The sequence below is a fragment of the Arabidopsis lyrata genome (genome assembly GCF_000004255.2).
Source record: "Arabidopsis lyrata subsp. lyrata unplaced genomic scaffold ARALYscaffold_7, whole genome shotgun sequence".
NCBI lineage: Eukaryota > Viridiplantae > Streptophyta > Magnoliopsida > Brassicales > Brassicaceae > Arabidopsis > Arabidopsis lyrata.
Window position 1 is genome coordinate 12,703,842 of NW_003302549.1, and position 22,220 is coordinate 12,726,061.

At 35.3% G+C, this 22,220-nt stretch overlaps 4 protein-coding genes across 7 annotated transcripts; 2 read left to right on the forward strand and 2 right to left on the reverse strand.

The window, feature by feature from the left end:
• Nucleotides 1-1,123: 1,123 nt before the first annotated feature.
• LOC9306284 lies at nt 1,124-7,997 on the forward strand. Of its 2 annotated transcripts, none has more exons than XM_021018978.1 (11): nt 1,124-1,663; nt 2,150-2,219; nt 2,297-2,424; nt 2,617-2,943; nt 3,041-3,735; nt 4,067-4,398; nt 4,486-5,528; nt 5,834-5,991; nt 6,145-6,305; nt 6,755-6,912; nt 7,106-7,997. In XM_021018978.1, the coding sequence occupies exons 1-11, from the start codon at nt 1,574-1,576 to the stop codon at nt 7,322-7,324; spliced, it is 3,381 nt and encodes a 1,126-aa protein (XP_020874637.1). In that variant the 5' UTR covers nt 1,124-1,573; the 3' UTR covers nt 7,325-7,997. The 2 variants fall into 2 exon arrangements, with proteins under 2 accessions (XP_020874637.1, XP_020874638.1); XM_021018979.1 differs by having other exon boundaries at nt 1,623-1,663; nt 2,305-2,424.
• A 541-nt stretch (nt 7,998-8,538) lies between these two features.
• LOC9304263 (pentatricopeptide repeat-containing protein At4g15720) lies at nt 8,539-10,527 on the reverse strand. Its single transcript, XM_002870167.2, has one exon. The coding sequence runs from the start codon at nt 10,485-10,487 to the stop codon at nt 8,661-8,663; it is 1,827 nt and encodes a 608-aa protein (XP_002870213.1). The 5' UTR covers nt 10,488-10,527; the 3' UTR covers nt 8,539-8,660.
• A 4,248-nt stretch (nt 10,528-14,775) lies between these two features.
• On the forward strand, nt 14,776-15,877 carry LOC9306287. Its single transcript, XM_021019661.1, has 3 exons — nt 14,776-15,061; nt 15,165-15,517; nt 15,653-15,877. The coding sequence occupies exons 1-2, from the start codon at nt 14,840-14,842 to the stop codon at nt 15,504-15,506; spliced, it is 564 nt and encodes a 187-aa protein (XP_020875320.1). The 5' UTR covers nt 14,776-14,839; the 3' UTR covers nt 15,507-15,517; nt 15,653-15,877.
• A 1,572-nt stretch (nt 15,878-17,449) lies between these two features.
• Nucleotides 17,450-18,516, reverse strand: LOC9304264. 3 transcript variants are annotated; one of them, XM_021019291.1, is made up of 3 exons: nt 18,187-18,516; nt 17,711-18,058; nt 17,450-17,618 (listed from the first exon to the last, which is right to left on the reverse strand). In XM_021019291.1, the coding sequence occupies exons 1-2, from the start codon at nt 18,400-18,402 to the stop codon at nt 17,717-17,719; spliced, it is 558 nt and encodes a 185-aa protein (XP_020874950.1). In that variant the 5' UTR covers nt 18,403-18,516; the 3' UTR covers nt 17,450-17,618; nt 17,711-17,716. The 3 variants fall into 3 exon arrangements, with proteins under 3 accessions (XP_020874950.1, XP_020874951.1, XP_002870216.1); XM_021019292.1 differs by having other exon boundaries at nt 17,706-18,058; XM_002870170.2 differs by having other exon boundaries at nt 17,450-18,058.
• Between the last annotated feature and the right edge of the window lie 3,704 nt (nt 18,517-22,220).

Genomic DNA, 22,220 nt, shown 5'->3' on the forward strand with positions numbered 1-22,220 from the left:
TAATTATGTGGCATTTTTGCTAATTTTGAGCGTTTTTTTACTAATTTTGAGGCCTAAAAAAAAAAAAAAAACTCTCATCAAAATGGGCTTCCAAAATATGAGGCCAATACAAATGTTTCATAGAAATTGGTAAAGGGCCGGGCCGGGCGGTACCATGCAGCCCATTTAGCGAACTTTCAAACAAAATTCACAATGCATTGTGGGCTGTTCCGCAGTTTTTAGTGGGTTTTCAAAATTTAACTCCATATCCGATCTATTCTATATTAGAATGAGTTGGGTTTGGTTTGCATGTTTCGTCCAAATTTTTACAACTATAGTCATGTAAATAATATCTAACTTCATAAAAATTTGGTGCTTCCGTGTCAATATTAGTTGAATAAATCCCAAAAAATGTGTGGATTAGGTTTATAGACAAAACATTCATATTTAGAAAAATATCTCTATCTTTTTAATCCAAATCCATCATTCAATTGTTCATTCAGTCATTACTCCAAAATTTGATCATCCATGAATTCAAAATTCTCAATTCAAATTGTCATTCAATCATATTTGAATCCAGACAGTGATATGCTAGCACTAGAATTACGAACCACCAAATCTGAGCTTCAATCTAAATTCTTTACGGCGCGGTTTTAGTCATGTAAATATCTAACTTTATAAAGTTTGGTTTCTCTGTGTCAATATTTTGTTGAATAAATCCCAAAAATATCATAACAATGTGTGAATTAAGTTTATCGACCAAACATCCATATGTATTTAGAAAAAATATCTCTATCTTTTGAATCCAAATCCGTCATTCAGTCATTACTCCAAAATTATCCATGAATTCAAAACTCCAAACCCACATCCGTCATCCAATCGTAATTGAATCCATATAGTAACATGCTAGCGCTACAATTACGAACCACCAAATCAGAACTCCGATCAAATTTCTTACAATTAGGGGATCATATATTCTCATTTCTAAATTGACAAGCGATATCCGATAAAATCTAAGAAAAATAAGGGGCAAAGTGTAAATTATTTCTCAAGCATTAATAAACGAGAGATACGAATTATAGAAAAAATTACAAAATTAAATCTTTTTAATTAATTAATGATTAAACATAAACCAAAAGAACCCTCCAAAAACTAAACACTCTTCTACACATTGCGTCTTGTCTGCAGAAAAATTCGGAGACGCAAAAGCAACTTGCCGCCGAATCTTCCTTAAACCTCGACGCCGCACTTCGCCGCCGTGACTCGATCACAGTGATCGAATCTTCCTTTTAAACTATCTCGTTCTTTGATCAAACGAGTTTGGTTGAGTTTGTGATAAACGTGATTAAGCGATTGATTTCGCGTTTTTAAAACAATCAAGATTGTGTTTGGAGATTGAACAAATTTAGGGTTTTTTGAGGATAATCTAAGTGTTTATGATTTGAATCTTTGTGTGTTTTGAGATTCTGGGCAATGTTGGATTTTCGAGACGGTTTGGTGGCGGCAGAGTTCGTGTGTGTTGGGGTTTAGGAGGTAGTAGTAGTAATTAGGGTTTGGACTTGGGTTATGTTTAGGGTTTTTATAGTTTTACAAGATGGGAGAGGATTATGAACTTGAAGAAGGAGAGATGAATTGTTCTTCTGATGAAGCTGTTGTTGATCTTGACGTTGATCTCTCTTACATTGTGAGTCTCTTGTTTGTGGTTTTTTCATTGTGTGGTGTTATGTGAAGCAGTTGTTGATCTTTGTGTGATGCTTAATTTCTGATTATGGGTTGTTTTGGAAGTGTTAAGATCATATGAATAGTACTCTTTGTTTATAAGGCCAAGATGATTAAGTTTTGTGCATCTTAGTTTAGTTGGAGGAGATATAGCTTTTATAAGAGATTTCAAATGGTTTGTATCTTGCTTGCTTCTACTTAGTTTTGAGTTCCAGATAGAAGAACTATGCGTCTTTTGTAGCCTATGAAAGCTCAATTGTTTGAATCTCCATGAGGATTATAGTATGCTTTTATAAGTGTGGATAATCATTTCTTCTCTGTTTTTGTATCTTTGTTCTTTTTCTTTGCGTGGTATCTAATATTCGGTTGGATATTAAGTTTTGCTACTTGATCTTATTATATATGTGCTCTGCATTTTTAAAATCAAGTGTTGTTGCTTTGTGTATCTAAGGACAAGAAGGTGCAGAATGTACTTGGCCACTTGCAAAAAGATTTTGGAGAGGGAGCCCTGGACCGGTTTGGTAAGTAATATTAAATTGGTTTTAGTCAGAAATTGTTTTGAAAAGAATTGTCATTGTAGAATGATATGGTTGGTCAGGTCCGAAGATCTGTGACTATGGATCATTTTTGCCCACATACAAACGTTCGGTGGCTGTACCATCATGTCAAAGGAGTTCCCTAGGGAATCATGCTGTACAAAGAATTTCCAACAGTTTACCCGGGAAGGTATGAGAGAAACAATTCTCAATTCGATGTGAGGATAAAAGGAAAATATGGTAGTGAAAATACCTTGTTGTTTTTGTACTTCCATTATGGATTCTTTTGAGGTTTGAAGGAATCTGGACCTTTTAGTGATTTTGCTTCCTCAGTGTTATAAGTAGTTTACTTTTGAGTACTAATGAATTATTGTTTGCGCAGAATGTGGTTCAAAAGTTTCAGTCACTCCCTGCTACATCTTCTGAACTAGTAAGAAATCGGGATCCTCAGAACTATCAAACTTCAGGATCTATTTTGGCTCAAGCTCCAGGAAAAGTTCCCATAAATAAAGGAAATGCAAGAACACCAGCAAATGATTTGCCTGATCATAAGCCGATTAGAGTTCGGATCAAAATGGGTTCTGAAATCTTGTCCCAAAGTGTCACGATGGTTTGTAAGGATCTTGGTCTCGATGGTTCTCCAAATTCACCACCCCGAACATATACATCTCTGGGGAAGACAAGTGAATCTCCTTCCCGCATTCTTCGGGTAGATCATATTTCGCATCTTTCTCTTAAAACTTTTTTTGGTGTGTGGATTAATTCGTTTGATTTGATGCCAACTTACTTTTAACTTCATGAAACAGGAAATGACTGCCATTTCTGTTCCAGAGGATCTACTGATGTCGCCTCTTCCTGATAGTCTGCTTCTTGTGAAGAATAAGGAGAAGCGATATACTTTATTAGACAATCAACCTGTGATTAAGACAGGAAAGGAACCTTCTATTCAGACACAGAACAAGTTTTCGGATGCTTTGTGTTGTGAGAAAACTCCAATTGGAAGGAGAAGGAAAGAGGCAGACTGCTTTGATGCCACCACTTGGAATGAGACGAAGAAGCAAAAAGTTTTTTCCACTGGTCAGCGAGCCAGGGATAACTCAGCTTGTGGTTTAGGTGGGGCAAGTTTTACTACAAACAGTAACTTGCAGGAAGGTTGTAGAAAAGATGCAGAAAGTGATCCTAGAGTCGCAAATAAAATAAAGTTTGTTGGGTTGCATGCTGTGAAGGAGAAAAAGACATGTCCGACAAAGTTGCAACAGAACAGTAGCAAAAATCGTTTTGGTGATAAATTTTTATCAAAGATGCCTTGCAAGGATGCCACATATGTAGGTCACAATAGCATGGACATTAAGTTTGATTTTCCGGTTGCAACTTCTTCCACCAGTGTTGACGTAGATAATTGGGCCCAATGTGAGAGTTGTGAGACATGGCGGCTATTGCCCTATGGCCTGAATATTGAGCAGCTGCCTGATAAGTGGTTGTGTAGCATGCAAACCTGGCTGTAAGTATCTGATTATTCCATATCACCTCGTTTTCTAACATATATCTTTTCAAGTATTTGTATCTTGTGCTCTTTCCTTGATTTAAGCACTAGTCTTTTTTAGTCGCTATAATGGTTAGTTTGAAATAATTTCATAGTTCTATATAGGAGAAATCTTTTCAACCATGTTAAGGTCTTGTTCCCTAGAATGGCTGGGTCAAGCGTTAAAGATATAAAATTGTATTGACAACGCTTCTACTTACTTTCTGGATTCCGTCCGTCAACCTTGTGCAGAACCTCAGGTTATCATATTATCATATCTTCTTATTGTCTCCCTAAAATTCTCTTGTAGGCCTGGAATGAACCACTGTGGCGTCAGCAAGGAAGAGACTATAAACGCAATTAAATCCTATCATGCTAGTGAGGGTCATGGTCCTGTCACTGGTGTTAAACTCCTCTCTGATGTTAGTAATGCTGATAAAAGCTACCAACCTTTAACTTCTGGTTCATTGCCTAATCCAATTGAAAAGAAGTCTAACGTCAAAGACTTATCACAAGGAGTTTCAAAAAACATGAAGCTGCCAGGAGAAACACTTAAGGCTACTCAGATGTCCACAGACCTTGGTGTGTCGCACGATTTTCTTCAGGATAAGATTGACCAGAAAGCAAAGTGGCGAGCAGCAGGTCGGTCTTTCCCTCTAACAGCTAGCTAGTGTACATTTTCACTGCACTTGGGCTTCTTTTTATCAAAATAACTTGTTCTTATTGTAGGTACTGGTTGTCAGATAAAGATCAAGAAGAAAAAGGAGGCTGACAAAAAAGAAAGTGATGGTTCCAAGCATATCAAGACTGGTGATGGTACCAAACTCGCCAGAGGTGTTAAAGCAGAAGAAATACATTGGAATCAAGATCCGGAATGGACTCCAGCAGAGAGAAAAACAAAACGTCATGACAATGATGTTTACACTTTGGATGTAGAGCGAGACACAAAGAAAAGATTACTCGCATCTAAAAAGAAACCTGACCACAAACCTCAACTGACAACTGCTAGTGGTTCCTTGTGTACAAAATCTCATGGAAATATCAATAATCCTATGAGGAAAATAAGGTTGATGGGTAACAAGCAGGTTAAGGATGGGAACAATTCAAAATTGTTTGCAGATGGTGAGGAAAAAGAGCCCTCAATGGAAATGGCGGTAACAACTAAGATTTCAGTCCAGGAATCTAAAGCACACCAAAAAAATGAATTGTTTCAGGCTGATGGTGATGGCTCTCAAGAATTCTGGAATGCTGATGCCTCATGTAGATACTTCTCTGGTGGAAGTGGGCAGATTTCTGGGGTAGAAACATCAAGCTCGTCGAAGGTTTTAGGATCACATAAAAGTGGAAGAATGTATGTGGAAGAAGTAAAAGCATCCCCTGTGGAATCAGTTTCCTCTTCCCCTGCAAGGTCTTCATGCCCCACAAATCTTGTATCAGCTGGAGAAAGCATATCTCGGGAAAACCAAAACATGAAATATGGTGATGGTGGGAGTATAATTGGTAACAATAGAAAACCCCTATCTCAGGAAGCTAACTGTGAGATTTTGTCAACAACTCATCCTAGAAACAGGAATCAGCCAAAATCAGAAGTATGTAACAACTCAAAGTTTGGTGATTTACCATGCACAAGTATGAAAACGTTCCTTGAGAATAGAGCTGGGATAAAGAATTTCGGTGCCATTGTTCATGAGACTATGGATAGACCCTGCCAGGCTGCGAATGATATACTTCAAGAGGCTGAAAAGCTGAGAAAGCGTGCTGACTCTTTCAAGGTCAGATTTTTATCCTACCTTTAATGTAGTCTGTATGAATGATGATTGAATTGATTCATTATGAAAGGCTTTATGATGTATTTTATATGATACAAGAGAGACTAGGTAAGTACTAATGAAGATTAAATTACATTATTCTCATTAATCTAATCGACTCCTTTATATCTGAAGCTTCAAAGTTTCATCTGCTATAAATAAACAAACGAAACAAATGATGGAACAGCAATATGAATCACTGCTGTCTTTCTTTTGCTAGTTTTGTGTTGGCTATTAATTTGGTTGTCTTTCTATCTCAATGAACTCAGAGCTCTGGATTTGAATATCAATACAAGGAGACCATCTTTAAAGCGGCTCTGAGGTTTCTCCTTGGAGCTTCAGTTTTAGAAATGAGCAGTACTGATAGTGTGGAAGGGGGGAAGATGAGCCATATTGAGGCTTACCATTCTGCTGCAAAACTTTCAGAGTAAGTGAATGCTTGTGCTTGCTCATTTCCCATTTCCTTATGCCTGAGGAAACTTCTCAGGAATCCAGTGTCTTTAGGTGTTGGTCTTTGACAGAATGCTGTTGATTCTCTTATGATTTTGTGGTCTTTGAACACTGTGCTTGTTTGTCACAGAAGCTGTGCCCATCAATATGAAACAAGCCAAGAAATGGCTGCAGCTGCTTTGGCCTATAAGTGCACAGAAGTGGCTTGCATGAGATTAGTGTATGGCAGAAGTCTAGGTCTGAGTGGAGAATGGAATGAATTGCAAAAAATGGTACAGATGACTCCTCAAGGTAATATGGGATTTTGCATCTATGATCATATCAGTGAGTGGACATTTTTTTTCTGGAAGTTTTCTTTCAATGTGGTTAAGTCAGAATTGTAGTAGTTTCCATTGTCTAAAATAGTTCTCGATGGTTTCTTTTGCTCGAGTCAAAATTCTCTCAGAAGATGTCTACTACCATACATTAAGTAACAAATGTTTTTTGGTCACTTAATTAAGATATTTATCTCAGCAGTAGTCAACGTATACCTATTATTTTGACTTAGTATGTCCACCTTTTCATAGTTTACAGATTTAGATAGGTTTTAAGTGTTTTCAGGAAAAACTTATGGTGGAAGTTCCTCAATATCTGGACAAAAACTAGAGAAAAATATGCTTGGGATCTATTTACTCTAAAGTTATTTACTGCTGTCTGTTTCAGTAAAGTCACACATCTTGTTCATTTAATTGTTTCCTCAGGTGAATCACCGTCATCATCCGCATCTGATGTCGATAGTCTCAATCATCAAGGGGTGGTTGATAAGTCTGCTAAAACCAAAAGAGGTCTTTCCCATGTTGCTGGAAATCTTCTTCCTGTTGCTAGAAGCCAACTAAATTTTGTTCCGTTATTGGACTTTGTAAGTTATCCCACCTTAATCAATTATGTCATGATACATTTGGAGTATTTGAAAAAGCGAACTGGGTTGCCTCTCACCTCTGCTGTTTGAGTTTTGAAATCTCAACTAAGATCCTTCTGTTGCCTAAGCTGTGGATGTATTTGTTATCTATCTTCCTGTGCCAAACAAAGCTGATATTTTATATCTAATACAGACGGAGAGCATGAATCTGGCAATGGAAGCCTCAGCAAAATCCCAAAATGCTTTTAAAGCAGTCACTGTCACCTCAGAAGAAACAAAGCATGGAGACTGTATCTCTGCTATCAAGAAAGTTGTCGATTTTAGTTTCCATGATGTGGAAGCACTTGTAAAGATGATTGAGATTGCCATGGATGCTCTACGTTCATCAAGATTCGGTGGCCCAAAGTGTTGACTCTATTTTGTACATAGGTTCTGGTCCTATAAAGAATAGAATAGTGTTTTGGGAAGAAGAGAAACTCAGAAGCGTTGGATCTAGATTACCTTTGGTTTCATGAACTTCCATAGAAAAATCTTATTAATTAGCATAGATTTAAAGGCGTATTACCCTTGAATAGATTAGGAAAGGAAGACTTGGAAAGAGGACACTAGATAAGGACATAAGGTCTAAGTTTGCAACATAAGGTCTAAGTTTGCACTTTGCAGTAACTCTCAGGGTCCTGTTTCAGGTCTTTCTTCTTTTTGGTGTCCGGGTATTCAAGATTAACTAAAGAATATTTATAGAAGAGTAGCAGGATTCTTAGATATAGTCATTTAAAAGATTGGTTAGTGATAAGAGTTGTGACAAGACACTGCTCTATGAAACATACATTTTTTTTTACGGTGATATATCAAGATTATGTGCTAATCCGCTTCTCTCAGGTATGTTCCCCTCTGTTTTGTCATCTTATTCTACAGAGTAGCTTTTCACTGAGCAAATGATCACCATATTCATTCTTTTTGAACACTCATGTTACACAACTTCTTTGGTTTCTAATTTGACATCGTACACGAAACCTTCCAAAATTTTGCAACGGACATCATTCCTGTTTACAGCTACGTCAGTTATATTATTTTTCCCAGTAACATTATGGCATTGTCCAGTCTTTTTGTTAGCATAGGGGTGATTTAGTTTTAGACACTTATACTGCTGCTGAATGGGTTTTTCGATACACCAAATTTACATGTTAATTGTTGCGAAGTTCGTGTTGAACCCAACAAAGTAGTAAGTAGCAGCCTCAAGCTACTTGTGGTGTCGTCCTTTTCTTCTCAAAGTAGATGAGAATCCGGATGTTATGTTTCATTCATTTTCTGGGATTGCTGTTTGTATCTCTACTTAGTTATCGCTCTATTCGGCTGCATATGGATCCATGCAAGATGCTCTTCTGTTTTGATGTTCCTTTTTGGGGATGTTTGGATGTTAAAACTTCGCCATTCCTAAACGCTACCGCGCATGCTAAGTCGAAATAGTTAGCTTGCATTACTGTATAACGCGTATTGCACTTTTGTTTACTGTATGAGTGCGCTGTAATAGTTCTCAACCAGTCAAGTCTATTTCCAAGTTTTTGTTTTTGATTTTGTTGTGGTTTAAGGTTAAAACTTTGTTTCTACTGTTCACATAGCATCAAAGTTGCATCTAAAACAACTACCTCTGATCTCCTTCGAACCCGCTTCTACATCAAATCTTTGTACTATGAAATGATTCTGAATATGTGGAACAAAAAAAATCAATCTAAACTAGTTAAACAAATTCACCAAAAATCACGACAAGTGCAAGATCCATTCTTAAAACAATGAAACCTATTCACATCCCTAACAACAATTTCTCTCTCGACAATCTCACTGATCAGCTTGAAAGCCTCATGACAATCTCTACACATCCTCAAATTGTTCATAATCCTAATTGTTGATCCCGCAGGCAGATGAAGCAATCCATATGCTAAAGCCAATCTCTCACAATGCAAACTCACCATTTCCTCTTTAGCTTCCTCATCAACATCTACAAAAACCGACGAACTTGTGATCATACTACTACTTCCTCTGTGTCCTCTTTCCTTCATTCTATTTTCCAGATTTTTCAGGAACCTCTTAATCTCACCGCTCTCATCACATGACAAATCCCCGGCATGAAAAACATAAACTGAATCCTTATTCTCAATCCAGCTACAAGCTCGTTCTTTCACATTTCCACTACGTTTCATCTCTAATCGAAGAGATTCCGAATCTTCCCATCCTCCAGCAACAGCATAAGCATTGGATAATGCGATGTACGCACTTGTTACTTGCTGATTCGATTGTATTAATCGTTTGCTCGCTTCACTAACAATCTCAACTCTTCCATGTAACCTACCAGCTGAAAGAAGAGCTCCCCACAATAGCGCACCTTGCTCTGCTCCAACGTCTATTGTTTTTGCCAAATCATAAGCTTCATCAACACGACCAAATCTTCCAAGCATATCAACAACACATGTATAATGCCTCGAGTCAGGAATCACACCATACTTCTCAGCCATTGAATTCAAGAATTCTAAGCCTTCGTTAACCAGACCCGAATGGCTACAAGCGTGTAACACGCCAAGTAACGTTACATAGTTAGGCTTTATTCTCCCTGCAACCATTTCATCGAATAGTTGAAGCGCTGCTTCTCCAAGTCCATGCTTTGCCTTTGCCATGATCATAGATGTGTAAGATATTACAGAATGACAGCGAATTCTGAAGAAGATTTTCTCTGCACAGGTTAGAGACCCGCATTTCGCGTACATATCTAGAAGCGAGGTAGCAACCACATTGTTCGATTCGTAACCACCTCGAGTAACTAACCCGTGAGAAATTTGCCCCCATTGTAGCCTACCTAAACTAGAGGAGGCATTAATTACACTAGCCAGCATAAACTGATTCGGCCTATCCGACGTCGAATCAGCATTGAATGATCTAAACAACTCAATAGCTTCATGGCCACGAGCGTTCTGCGCATAAGCAGTGATCATCGAGGTCCAAGAAACAACATTTCTGCCATAACCAATCATCGAGTCAAAAACCCGTCTAGCCATTTCCACATCGTTGCATTTCCCATACATGTCAACAAGAGAGGAACTCACCACAATATTCCTTCTGAGCCCGGATACCTCAAGACGGGCATGGATGTTTTTCCCGATTCTTGATTCAGCCAAAGCAGAACAAGCTTTAAAGACACTAGCAAACGTGTACTCATTGGGAGGCACAGATCTATCTTCATGCATCTCCTGAAACATAGAAAGAGCAGTTTGAGGTTGACCCATGTCGTTATACCCAGAAATAACCGAAGTCCATGAAACCACATTTGGTTCACACATTTCATCAAACACCTTGCGTGCAGTGTTGATTTCTTTGAGCTTGACATAACTATTAACGAGGTGATTCACAGTGAAAGTGTTACTCGCGAACCCAAGTTTCAGAGTCAGAGCATGTAGTAAATTCGTGAGAAATAGGTCTGTAGGTTCTGAAAGCTTGTGGACCAAGAAAGCTTTGGTTTTGAGATAAAAGAACTCGTTTTGGTTGTGAGGGACAAAACGGACATTTGGAAGGAACCGTTTATTCATAGGCTCAATATTACCAGGGCTACTTGTTACTATGACTAGGTTAATACTTAATACCCCACGGCTCGGGCAACCATTTCAATTTTAAAATACTATAATCATAAATCATTTTTTGTAAAACTATTTAAAAGTAGATTATTGTTATTATTTGTTTTGCGTTTCTTTTAAATTTTTCAATAGTAGCTTTTTATTATGTTGTTAGCTTTATTTATCATTTTCTTTCACTTTAGCAAGTTTTAAACAATAAATATCAAATTATATATCATTTATAAAATATAATTTTTCTTACTTTCGATATAAATTTATAAAACATTATAATTTTCTTTTCCTTTCTTGTAATCCTAATGAAAATATCATCCTAATGGAATTAATTAATTCTTGTAGTCCAACTTTTCAAAGAGCAAATCATATGGATCCTGAGATGTATTTATAGTGTGCGGAGAGTAACTATTTTTTTGCCCTTGTATTGACTCACCGTGCGGATAAACATGTTACGTTTACAAAGCATAAATACAAACACTATTACATGACATCTGATCTAATAAAGTAATTTCAGAATATTAAACAAAGACTCCTCGAAAGTGAAGGCCATGGAGTTAAGAGTCACATGTACCCACCAAAGAGAGAGAATTCTGAAACAAAATTGATCATTTGATAATGATGTTCAACAAACAAACTAGAAAGATAAAGCCATATATAAGTTTTGAGTGAAGAGTATACCTCACCAACAATCAGTCTTGAGTCGGCCTCAGCCTCACCATATCGACATAAATATCATCACCAAATTTCCGCACCTTTGCTTGGTAACGTTTAGGCTCTAAATCTGGTGACGAAACAGCTTTTGCCCAAAATGTTATATAATACATTATACCCGCACAAGGTGTTGTATTTGCACTCACATGCTCCACAAACTCGATTTCAGTTCCCTGGAATAGAGAAGAGAAAACTATTTAGAAAAGCAGAGGACTAGAAGTCTAGAACATTAGGGAGAACTAACCAAGCTCTGACATTTTCATCGTTGTATTCATCAATGGCTGCCTGTGTGAGCTGTTTGAGTAACTCCTCCTTGCTCTGATGCGGATCAAAATGTTGTTCCCAGTCAAAATTGATGGCAAAGAACTTTATTAGGAATAAGGATATTTTCCTTTGTTGATAATTACAATTAGTTATATTTCCTTCTAGGATAAGCTCAAACTCTTGTATAAATACTTGGCCTACGAGCCTAATAAGATCATTCAGAATTCTCTCAAACCTAATTTGACATGGTATCAGAGCCCGATCCATACGCTGACCCATTAATCCAGCCCGGAAAGTGGCCCGATCACCCCCACTAATTGATAGCCTAAAGGAAGGCTCAATTCTGTCGAGATAGCTAGAAGAGCATTATCTCGATGGGGCGTGATGGATTCTGTCGAGATTAATGGCTAGAAGAGCCATTATCTCGAGGGGGCGTGTGGAGAAAGATCCCACATTGGAAAGATGGGAAGGGACTTGAGTAGTATATAAGGGACTTGGGCCAATCCACTCATTGCATGCCAATTGGTTTTGAGTTGGAAGCCCATGAAACTTAACATTAGAAGATTTACCTTCCGAGAAAACAGCAATTGGCTCTAAATGGATTTATCGAATCAAATAGAAATCTGATGGTACTCTTGAAAGGTACAAAGCTCGGCTTGTCGCTCTTGGGAATAATAAAAAAGAAGGGCTTGATTACACCGATACCTTCGCTCATGTGGCTAAGATGACTACTGTTCGCTTATTTCTTGACATTGCTGCTAAACAAAATCATGAGGTTCATCAAATGGATGTTCACAATGCTTTCCTTCATGGTGATCTAGAAGAAGAGGTTTATATGAAGCTTCCTCCCGGGTTTTCTACGCCTGGTGATAACGTGTGTGTCGCTTAAAGAAGTCTCTTTATGGTCTCAAGCAAGCTCCGAGATGCTGGTTTTCGAAATTGTCTGATGCTCTTTGCACTTACGGGTTCACGCATGCCAAATCCGATTATTCTTTTTTCTATTACAAAAAAGGATGGTGTCATCTTACGCATTTTGGTATACGTTGACGATCTCATCATTTCGTGTAACTCAACTCCAGCTCTCACTGCCTTCAAGGATTATCTCTCTACCTGCTTTCACATGAAAGATCTTGGTACACTCAAATATTTTCTCGGATTGGAAGTTGCTAGAAGTCCTTCCGGTTTCTACATTTGTCAACGAAAATATGCAAGTGAGATCGCTGCCGAAGCTGGTCTTCTCGGATGTCATCCGGCCGGGTATCCAATGGATCAGAATCATCGCTTAAGTCTCTCGACTAGTTCGTTTCTCCCTGATCGTGAACGTTACCGTCGCTTAGTTGGTCGTCTTATTTATCTCGCTGCCACTCGACCGGATCTTACATATGCGGTACACATTCTCTCTCAATATATGCATTCTCCTCGCGAAGATCATTGGGCTGCAGCTCTCAAAGTGGTTCGATATTTGAAAGGAACTCTTGGTCAAGGTATCGTTCTCGATGCAACAACTCCTCTTCATATTACTGGTTGGTGTGATTCAGACTATGCGTCTTGCCCTTTAACGCGACGGTCTCTTACCGGTTGGATGGTTCAGCTTGGCACTTCACTAATCTCATGAAAAACAAAGAAGCAAGACACGGTTTCTCGATCATCTGCTGAAGCTGAATACAGGGCCATGGCTGCACTTACTCAAGAACTTCTATGGTTTCGTTCTATACTCATCGAATTTGGTCTGCCTCATAAAGGACCTATGACAGTTCTATGTGACAACAAGGCTGCGATTCACATAAGTTCTAATCCGGTCTTTCATGAACGCACGAAACATATTGAAGTTGATCTACATTTCGTCGCGATGAGATAGTCAAAGGTGTTATTCGTCCTGCTCATGTCTCCACCACGGATCAAATGGCAGATATCTTTACAAAAGCTCTTGGCCGCATGGAATTTGAAAGCTTCTTGTTCAAGTTGGGCGTTCATAATCTCCACGCTCCAACTTGAGGGGGGTATTAGGAATAAGGATATTTTCCTTTGTTGATAATTACAATTAGTTATATTTCCTTCTAGGATAAGCTCAAAGTCTTGTATAAATACTTGGCCTACGAGCCTAATAAGATCATTCATAATTCTCTCAAACCTAATTTGACAAACTTGTATCCCAAATTGTCCCAGTCCACATCAAAACCCTTCAAAAACAAAAAAAAATTCAGAATCAAGAACTCTCAATCATGTGTTTTTTTTTTTTTTTGCTAAAAACAATCATGAGTTATAGACTAGAAAACTTATGAATCCGATTGTATACAAACAAATTAAGGAGGACCATGAAACTAATAAATTGAATGGCACGATTGACAGCAACATAAACCCTAAATTAAAGTTTTAAGTACCTCGCTTTTTTGAAATTGATCGTAGAAAATATCGCACTGTCTAATATACTCAGGATCCTTTGAGCTGCCTAGTGGGAGAAGTCTCTCGCCGGCGAAAAAGAAACCTGGTGGTGCCTCTGTCATAGTCTCTGCCTCTGTCTCTGTATCTTCCTTTGTCTCCATTGGTAGTTGAGAATCGAGCTCCGTCGAGTCTAGGGAATGGAAGGCATCAGCATCACCAGCCATGGTCGAAACCCTAGAAATCAAATTTTGGTGTAGCTGAAAACTAGAAGGTGCCTATCGTCTTGAACAGACTAACTTTTTTTTTTTTTTAATATATTATCAGCCGTTGAAAATATGCAATTCAAACACCCAATTTTTATTTTATTCTTTTGTTTATTTAGAAGTACCTAACTTTTATAGAGTGCCAAAAAATAGTTTAATTCTTTCATTATGATTTTAAGAAACATTTACTCAGAATATGCTAGGGAGGGAAAAATATTAGTATAAAATTTACCATGCAAAAACTTATCAAACTAATCTTTTGGGATAATTCTTTTATCATAATTGTAAGGAACTTTTATAGAATAAAATATAATAGGAGAATATATTATTTCAAATCTACTATGAATTAAATATATATATAAAAAAAAAAACTAATATTGTGGGATAAATAATTTAATTCTTTCATTATAAATTTAAGAAACCTTTTTACAGAAAAAAGCTAAAAAAAGGGAAAATCATATTTTAAATCTACCATGAAAAAATTGAACAAATCTAATCTTTTGGGATATATATCATATATAATTGGACCCAATATCCAAAAGTTATCATAATTTAATATATATATATATATATATATATATATATATATTTATCAACAGCTTTCATAATTTAATATTTATACACATAATTTGATATAATTTGTAGTCTTAATATCATTTTATCATCTTCCTCAACACGGGAAGAAAAAGGGAAATGTTTAGGGTTTCAAACGAGGCTGGTGATTCCGATATCACCAAGTTTGGAGATTCGACAGAGTTCGTTTCTCCGCCACAGAAGAAGCAGAAGACAGATACGGAGGCGAAGGTGGATGCAGAGGTAAAACCAGAAAAGCGAATTCTCCGCAGAGGAAACTGGGACGATCCGGAATATGCGAAACAGCGAATGATCTTTGAGGAGCAATTTAAAAACAGCGAGGTAATATATATATTCCCTAGCCTTTGATCTAGTGTTTATGCAGACTCAGTTTCAATTTTGTTTGTGGTGTAATTTGTATGCATCATCTTGTTTATGATTTTAGGGTTACGATGTTGATTGGAGTAAAGTTGACTACAACTTCCCTGCCGTCAATTTCGATTGGGGAAGTGATTTTGATGATCAGATGAGCAATGAGGAGTTAATGAAACAGCTCATAAAGACTGCCATTGACGAAGAAAACGAAGAAACCGGAACAAAACTTGAGTTCGTCAAGTATGTGAGTGCAAATGTACTTGGCGTCCAAGGTTTTTTGTTTTACATAACATTTTGGGCAAAAGATCTTTCCTCACCAAATCCAGAGCCACAATGTTACCAAGCAAAAGTGAGGAAGTTTATGGGTGAGATCGACGTTAGTGAGTTCAGGCTAAGGCCAACACAAGAATGATCAATTGTGAGGTACACGTCTTATCTTTGCTTTGAGTGTTTCATTGAGATTGAGTCAAATAGCAATTCCGCAGAAATCCTTCCTTTGTGAGTTTTATCAGTTGGGTCGTACCTTATTGAATATCTTATTTTTGTGCATGTGTACAGGTGATGGTCACTTCCAACTCTGTGCGCTTGCAGTGAGAAGACTCTTCTTTATTTGGAACATTTTACTTCTGTAGAACTTAATGTATCGAAGCTAAACCATGGAATACACAATTACTAACTAATATATACATGCTAATCACACCATATGATTCTATATTTCTTATGCTTTTTTCTATATAAACTCTTCCTTTCTAAATTTCTAAGCCATCGAAATAATTAGTTTAGCTAATTAAGACCTTCACCGTGGTACTTTTTTTTTCAATTTATAATAACGAAATTATCACAACGAAGTTAATTATTGTTAGAAAAATGAATCGAAACCAATGCAGCAAATAGGAAACAAATGTAAAACGGGTAAATGATATATGCATGTTTCTAGGTTTTGTTTTCTGGTTAATATGGCCATAAATATTGCAAATTCTTATGGTCCAGACGACCACATACTATAGATGCTTCATGAACAAAACCTCAAATGAGGCTAACTATGAAAATTAAATAAAACTCATAGAAAAGTTTATTACTCGAAAATTGACAAAGGGATCTTTTGATCGGTCTTTCTCCATTCCTGGATCATATTCTAGTGCAACGTCACTGTAAATCCATTTCTATTTCTTCCTCCAAGCATTATTTTTGAGGAATATCGATATCTTCTCCAATAAATACTACATTTTCAACTGCAAAATAGAATATAATAGTATTATTTTTGTTAATTTGTAAATTTTCTGTTCAAACAAAACTATAAAATTATTAAAAATCACATATATAGGTAATTAAAAAATAAAATGAAACGTGATAAATATTGAATAGAGAAGATGAGAATATAACCAACAATAAATTAAGTAAATATTCATATTCGAAATTGTGTTACTACTAGATAAAATAATTACAAGTCACATTTAATGAGAGTATTTTTCATATCACACAATAATTATTTTTTTCTTTTCTGATTTCATTAACAACTAGCATTTACAAAATATGTATAGTGTAAATAATCATGAATGGTAAAATTAGGTAGAAAGACCTAAATGCTGGCGTTTGAGATTCTCCTCCACTCTTGACACATATTCGGCGTCTGCTGGACTCTCAATTTGTTTTCACACATTAATGCATATTCATCTCAGTATCTCAAGACTATCTTAATTAATCATATGTTTTGAGTTAATAAAATTTGATTACAATTATATAACTAAAAATTGTGGTAATTTGTAAAATTGTTTGATGATATAAGCTAACTTTGATTTATTAAAAAAATATAATTAATGAAATCAAAGAATGCTTGTTTTAATAAAGAAAATACATAAGGTTGATTTTACTATAGTCATATATTGTAATAAACAAAGAATATTTACACAATTGTAGGAAATAGAAAACTAAAGGGGGTCGTTATTGCTAAAAACGTAAATATCATTTCAGTAAATGAAATTCTTAGGTTTTACAAATTGCATAACCTATGTAATTGGTCCATGACAAAAAAAAGTTTTAAATCATGACACTAAAAGACTAATTTCAACTTCGGTGCATCGCAAAAGACTAATCCAGAGCCAATATGTTACCAAACAAAGGTGTGGAACTTTATGGATGAGTTGGTTAGTGAGTTCAGGCTAAAGCCAACAAAAGAATGATCATGGTGAGGTAGACTTTTTATCTTGAACACGAATGGCTTCATCTCATATTACGACACAAGATTCTGTCCATCATCATCCCAGTTCCCAAGAAGGCAAGAACATTATTAAACCCATTCATCAGTTACATTTCTATCAATATCGCAAATTTTATGCATTTTGTCGTCTCAGGATTTCAATAACCGAACTTAAATAGAACCGTATAATTTTGTAAAGACCAGCTACATAAAAGTATAGATACATTATTAGATAATAAGGGCATAACATGACATTAAGTTACTTGAAAAGTAAAATGTTCGAGATCTAAGTACTGGAGAAGCCCACGGAGTTGAAGTAGTTATCACCTGTATGAGCGACATAACTCACAAGTCATGGCTTACAATAGATTCAACTCAAGAAGCAAAATCAACTCAATCATATGAAAAGTGTACCTCACCATTGATCATTCTTGTGTTGGCCTTAACCTGAATTCACTAACATCGATCTCATCCGCAAACTTCCGCACCTTTGCTTGGTACAATTTTGGCTCTGGAACTGGTGAGGAAAGATCCTTTGCCCAAAATGTTATGTAAAACAGAAAACCTTGGACGCCAAGTACATTTGCACTCACATACTTGACAAACTCAAGTTTTGTTCCAGTTTCTTCGTTTTCTTCGTCAATGGCTGTCTCTATGAGCAGATTGAGTAACTCAATATTAGTATGTCGAGCTGATAGACCTGATGCCCATTCGAATCTGACGGCAGGGAAGTTGAAGTCCAAATTATCCCAATCAACATCGTAACCCTAAAAATGCATATAAATAAAATTAAGTACCATACAAAATTGAACATCTGATTCTAAAGATCATTACCAGACAAAAAAATTTGGTGGGTACATACAAATCCATAAGAGAATGTAATAAAAAAAATTACCTCGCTCGATTCAAATTGCTCCTCAAAAATATCTCGCTGTCTCTTATATTCCGGATCGTCCCAGTCTCCTTTGCGGAGAATTCGCATTCTTACATCCACCTTCGCATCCACCTTCGCCTTCGCCTCCGCCTCCGGAACCGGATTTTCCTTGGGCTTCTTCAGCGGTGGATAAACGAACTCGGACGAATCACCAGCCTCGTTCGAACCCCTAGACATATCCTTGGATCTTTTAACAAGTGTATCGGTGAAACAAGAAGCTAACCGCTTAGCTATAAACTAGGCACTAGGAGAGAAATATAACCGAACCGACCCAATTCAAATCGAACCAACCAAACCAATCCAAACCCAAATTTATGTCCAAACCGTTTGGCAGACACTTTCCTAGGTGTATTGAGAAGATGAGAAAATTATATGAGACTACAAATGTATATTTTATTATAAATTTGTTAGTTTTTCTATTTATTTAATTATGTGTATCTATATTAAATTATAAAAATTTTAAGATATTAGAAAATATAGGTTGGTTGGGATCATGTGCTTGATTGGCCTGCTGGACCGTGCATGTTGTTCGTCTATCTGTTGCCGAGGGAGGTCCGTAGGTAATCGAGCGGCGTTTTATTATAATTTATAATTTATTTTGATTTGACTGTTTGAAAAGAAAAAAAAATCATCCGCAATCCGAGAAATGAAACCGATGGAAAAACTTATTTTTTGTGAAGATTTAACCAATGAAGAACGTTGCTAACAAATGACAATTGTGATAAGTGCATATCTGACGATGATAAGTAATATCAAAATATTAAATACACAGTTGAATGATGAGCATAATTAAAGAGTGATAGAGATGCCAAAGCGATAAACAAGCGCGGCAAAGAGATCTCCAAGAAACCTCAACGACGAGCTCTTATCTTGTTGAATTCAATGAAGATTGAGTTCGACAAGAGGCTTTATAACTTGAGTTTCCTAAAAAAAACTTGGTTTCTATTAGATTTTATCAAAACCAATAATGAATAACAACAAATCGATTAGGACCTTACTTAAAACACCTACAAAGATAACACAATTGTGATTTAGAAAGACTCCAATACTTAAAGAAAATATAATTTATCCTTATCCATTCATCAACACAAAAATAAAATAAAACTTAATACTGAATACGAACTAAATGTACAACCAACTACACGAACTAAATGTATTGCATGCCCACATATACCAACTATATGACGACATGTGCTTAACATCACAAACATTTATTCCGGTATACTAATCAACGAAATCCGGCGTTGACCATTGTTGACCGGTATTGACCGGCATTGACCAGCAAATATATTCAAAAAAAATTTTAGTAATTAGTTAATTTTTTTAGTAAATATTCAAAAAAAAATTTTAGTAATTAGTTAATTTTTTTAGTATTGACCGGTAGTGATTTTAATAATTAGTTAATTTTTTTAACTTCAAAACTAAACTAAAAGTGAAATGAAATAAATTTTATTATTCTTTTTAGAAAAATTGAGTATATGACTCTTTAATCTAAAGTTTGCATGTTTAAAAAATATTAAGTTTTTTTGCTAAAATCAAAATCATAATACATAGTTAAAAACATAGAAAATTTTACATACTCTTTAGTCCAACTTTAATATATTATTAATTTATGTAATTAAAATTATTTTAAAAAAATTCGTAATAACGGATAAATAACAAAAAAGGTCGTAATTTGTTTTTTTTTAATATATAGCAAATAAAAAATCTAACGATATTGATTTTAGCAAAAACATTTATAAAATAAGAAGTTAATGTTTTTATTGACAATGTAAAAATAAGGAATTCGCTTAATTATTTTTATTTCACTTTTATTTTAGTTTTGAAATTGAAAAAACTAACTAATTATAATAATCAATTTCATAAATATATATACAAAATTTATTTAAGTTGAATATACTATATAGAATGTATTTTCCTCTTTAATTATACAATACAATAAAAGATTTAATAGAATAATTTTTTGTTTTTGTTTTTAATATTAAAATATAAAAAAAAAATTGAATATTTTTGTTGGTCAATACCGGTCAACGATGGTCAACGCCGGATTTCGATGATTAGTATACCAGAATAAGATATTCGTGATGTTGACTACATGTCGTCATATAGTTGGTATATGTGGGCATGCAATACATTTAGTTCGTGTAGTTGGTTGTACATTTTTAAATTTGGCATGTGTAGCCATGTATTCCGTTATAATTCGTGTAGCTGAGTATCTTTTTTCCGCATATATATAGGTTTCTCTGGGTGGGAGGGATTCGGCCTGGAATGATGAGAGTCATTATTATTGCCATGATTAAACAGATCATGTGTACTAATGAGACGCTAAGCAATCCTCGTACCTACGAACAACAAACTTCTCCAAATATATGATATTTTTGACCTATTTTACCCTAAATATTAATTAATTCTGAGAACATAGACATGTAACTTCACAAGAGTCGCAACACAATACAGAAGATTCTAGTTTCAAGAGTGTTCGGTATTTCAGGTTAGAAACGGTAGACATGAATGATAATGCCACGCTAGCATTTCAGGTTCATCAACCTCACTGTCATTTTTCATCTTCCATCACCACCACATGGAATATGGTAGTATAGTATAAAAATAATAATAATAATAATAAAAGTAACTCTAAATGAAATTTTTAATGATAAAATTTTCATTTTGAAGCTATAACTAAATTACTTTGTTATTAATAAAAATGTTTAACTAATAAATTCTTAGATTATTTACCTAAATAAATATATTTTAATAAATAAATATCTTATCAAAATTTCAATATGTCTTAGTAAGAATCTAAATATACCCAAATTTAAATTTCTTATATATCTTTGTTAATTATATTTCTGTAATATACAAGATATAATAATGTGACATTTTATAGAAGAAAATCACTTTATTTAGGTAACATATTTAATTTTTTGGAGCTATCTTGCTCTAAGTATTTGTGAATTGTGTTTATATATAAAGACATGTTTGGGTGTGTTCGGGATAATATGTTCGAAATGTTAGACATGAATGAAAAAGGAGACTCATCAACCTCACTATCTTTCATCACCACAACATATGTTATGGTCGATGATCTTTCATCATATTCAATAATCTCGTGGAGTCAGAGCGGCAAGAGTTTCATCATTTGGAATCCGGAAGAGTTTTCCAGCAATCTCCTACAAAGATTCTTCAAGACCAACAGTTTAGATTTATTCTTCTTTAACCTTGAAATACATGTAAGTTGCTGATACGTTTATTTTTGTAAGTTGTCATCATATTCTGTAAGATAGTTTTATTGTCTTTAAACTCTGAATTTTTTTTTTGCTAGTGCTTTAGAAAAATCGACTCTAGAAAATGGGACTTCGCAAATGATAATTTTGTGCGAGATCAACCTCACCTCATAAACAACATTATAAGCTTCATGATAGAAGAAAGGGATCAGCTAGACCGAAAAATGGATATGATAAAGGCGGAACGTTTATTTACCATGCAAGTTAAAGAAGTAGAGGATCAGTTGCAACCTAATAGGTGTTATCCAAACGAACAACATTCTTTCCTAACCAAAGCATATGAGATGGTGGATGATCCCTCGTCGGATAAAATTGTATCATGGAGCCAAAGCGGCAAGAGTTTCATCATTTGGAATCCTTAAGTCGAATTCTAAATACTTTAAACAAAACTCATAACTTCAAATCTTATAGAACTCGGACAAACTGGTGAAGAAGAAACTCCACTAAGCATGACTAAAACATATCTATTAGGATGTGGCCATATGATTTGAAAATATATCAATTTTATTAACTCGCATGATCGTGACACATGTCAGGTCTATTGATCGGATTTTAACATGTGTAAAAATTATAATAATATAACTACAAATCTTAAAAAAAAAATTATATAATAATATTAGAAATCCTAAAAGTAAAAAGGATTACGATTTTTTAAAAAGGTATATAAGAATATATTAATAAAAAGGATATTATACAATAAATCAAAAAATC

Excerpts from the sequence above, each read along its gene's own strand:
- LOC9306284 (XM_021018978.1), top strand. The coding sequence starts at position 1,574 with ATGGGAGAGGATTATGAACTTGAAGAAGGAGAGATGAATTGTTCTTCT. Across the intron at positions 1,664-2,149 it reads ACGTTGATCTCTCTTACATT|GACAAGAAGGTGCAGAATGT; the intron begins GTGAGTCTCTTG and ends TGTGTATCTAAG. Across the intron at positions 5,529-5,833 it reads AGCGTGCTGACTCTTTCAAG|AGCTCTGGATTTGAATATCA; the intron begins GTCAGATTTTTA and ends CAATGAACTCAG.
- LOC9304263 (XM_002870167.2), bottom strand. The coding sequence starts at position 10,487 with ATGAATAAACGGTTCCTTCCAAATGTCCGTTTTGTCCCTCACAACCAA.
- LOC9306287 (XM_021019661.1), top strand. The coding sequence starts at position 14,840 with ATGTTTAGGGTTTCAAACGAGGCTGGTGATTCCGATATCACCAAGTTT. Across the intron at positions 15,062-15,164 it reads AGCAATTTAAAAACAGCGAG|GGTTACGATGTTGATTGGAG; the intron begins GTAATATATATA and ends TTATGATTTTAG.
- LOC9304264 (XM_021019291.1), bottom strand. The coding sequence starts at position 18,402 with ATGTCTAGGGGTTCGAACGAGGCTGGTGATTCGTCCGAGTTCGTTTAT. Across the intron at positions 18,059-18,186 it reads AGCAATTTGAATCGAGCGAG|GGTTACGATGTTGATTGGGA; the intron begins GTAATTTTTTTT and ends ATGCATTTTTAG.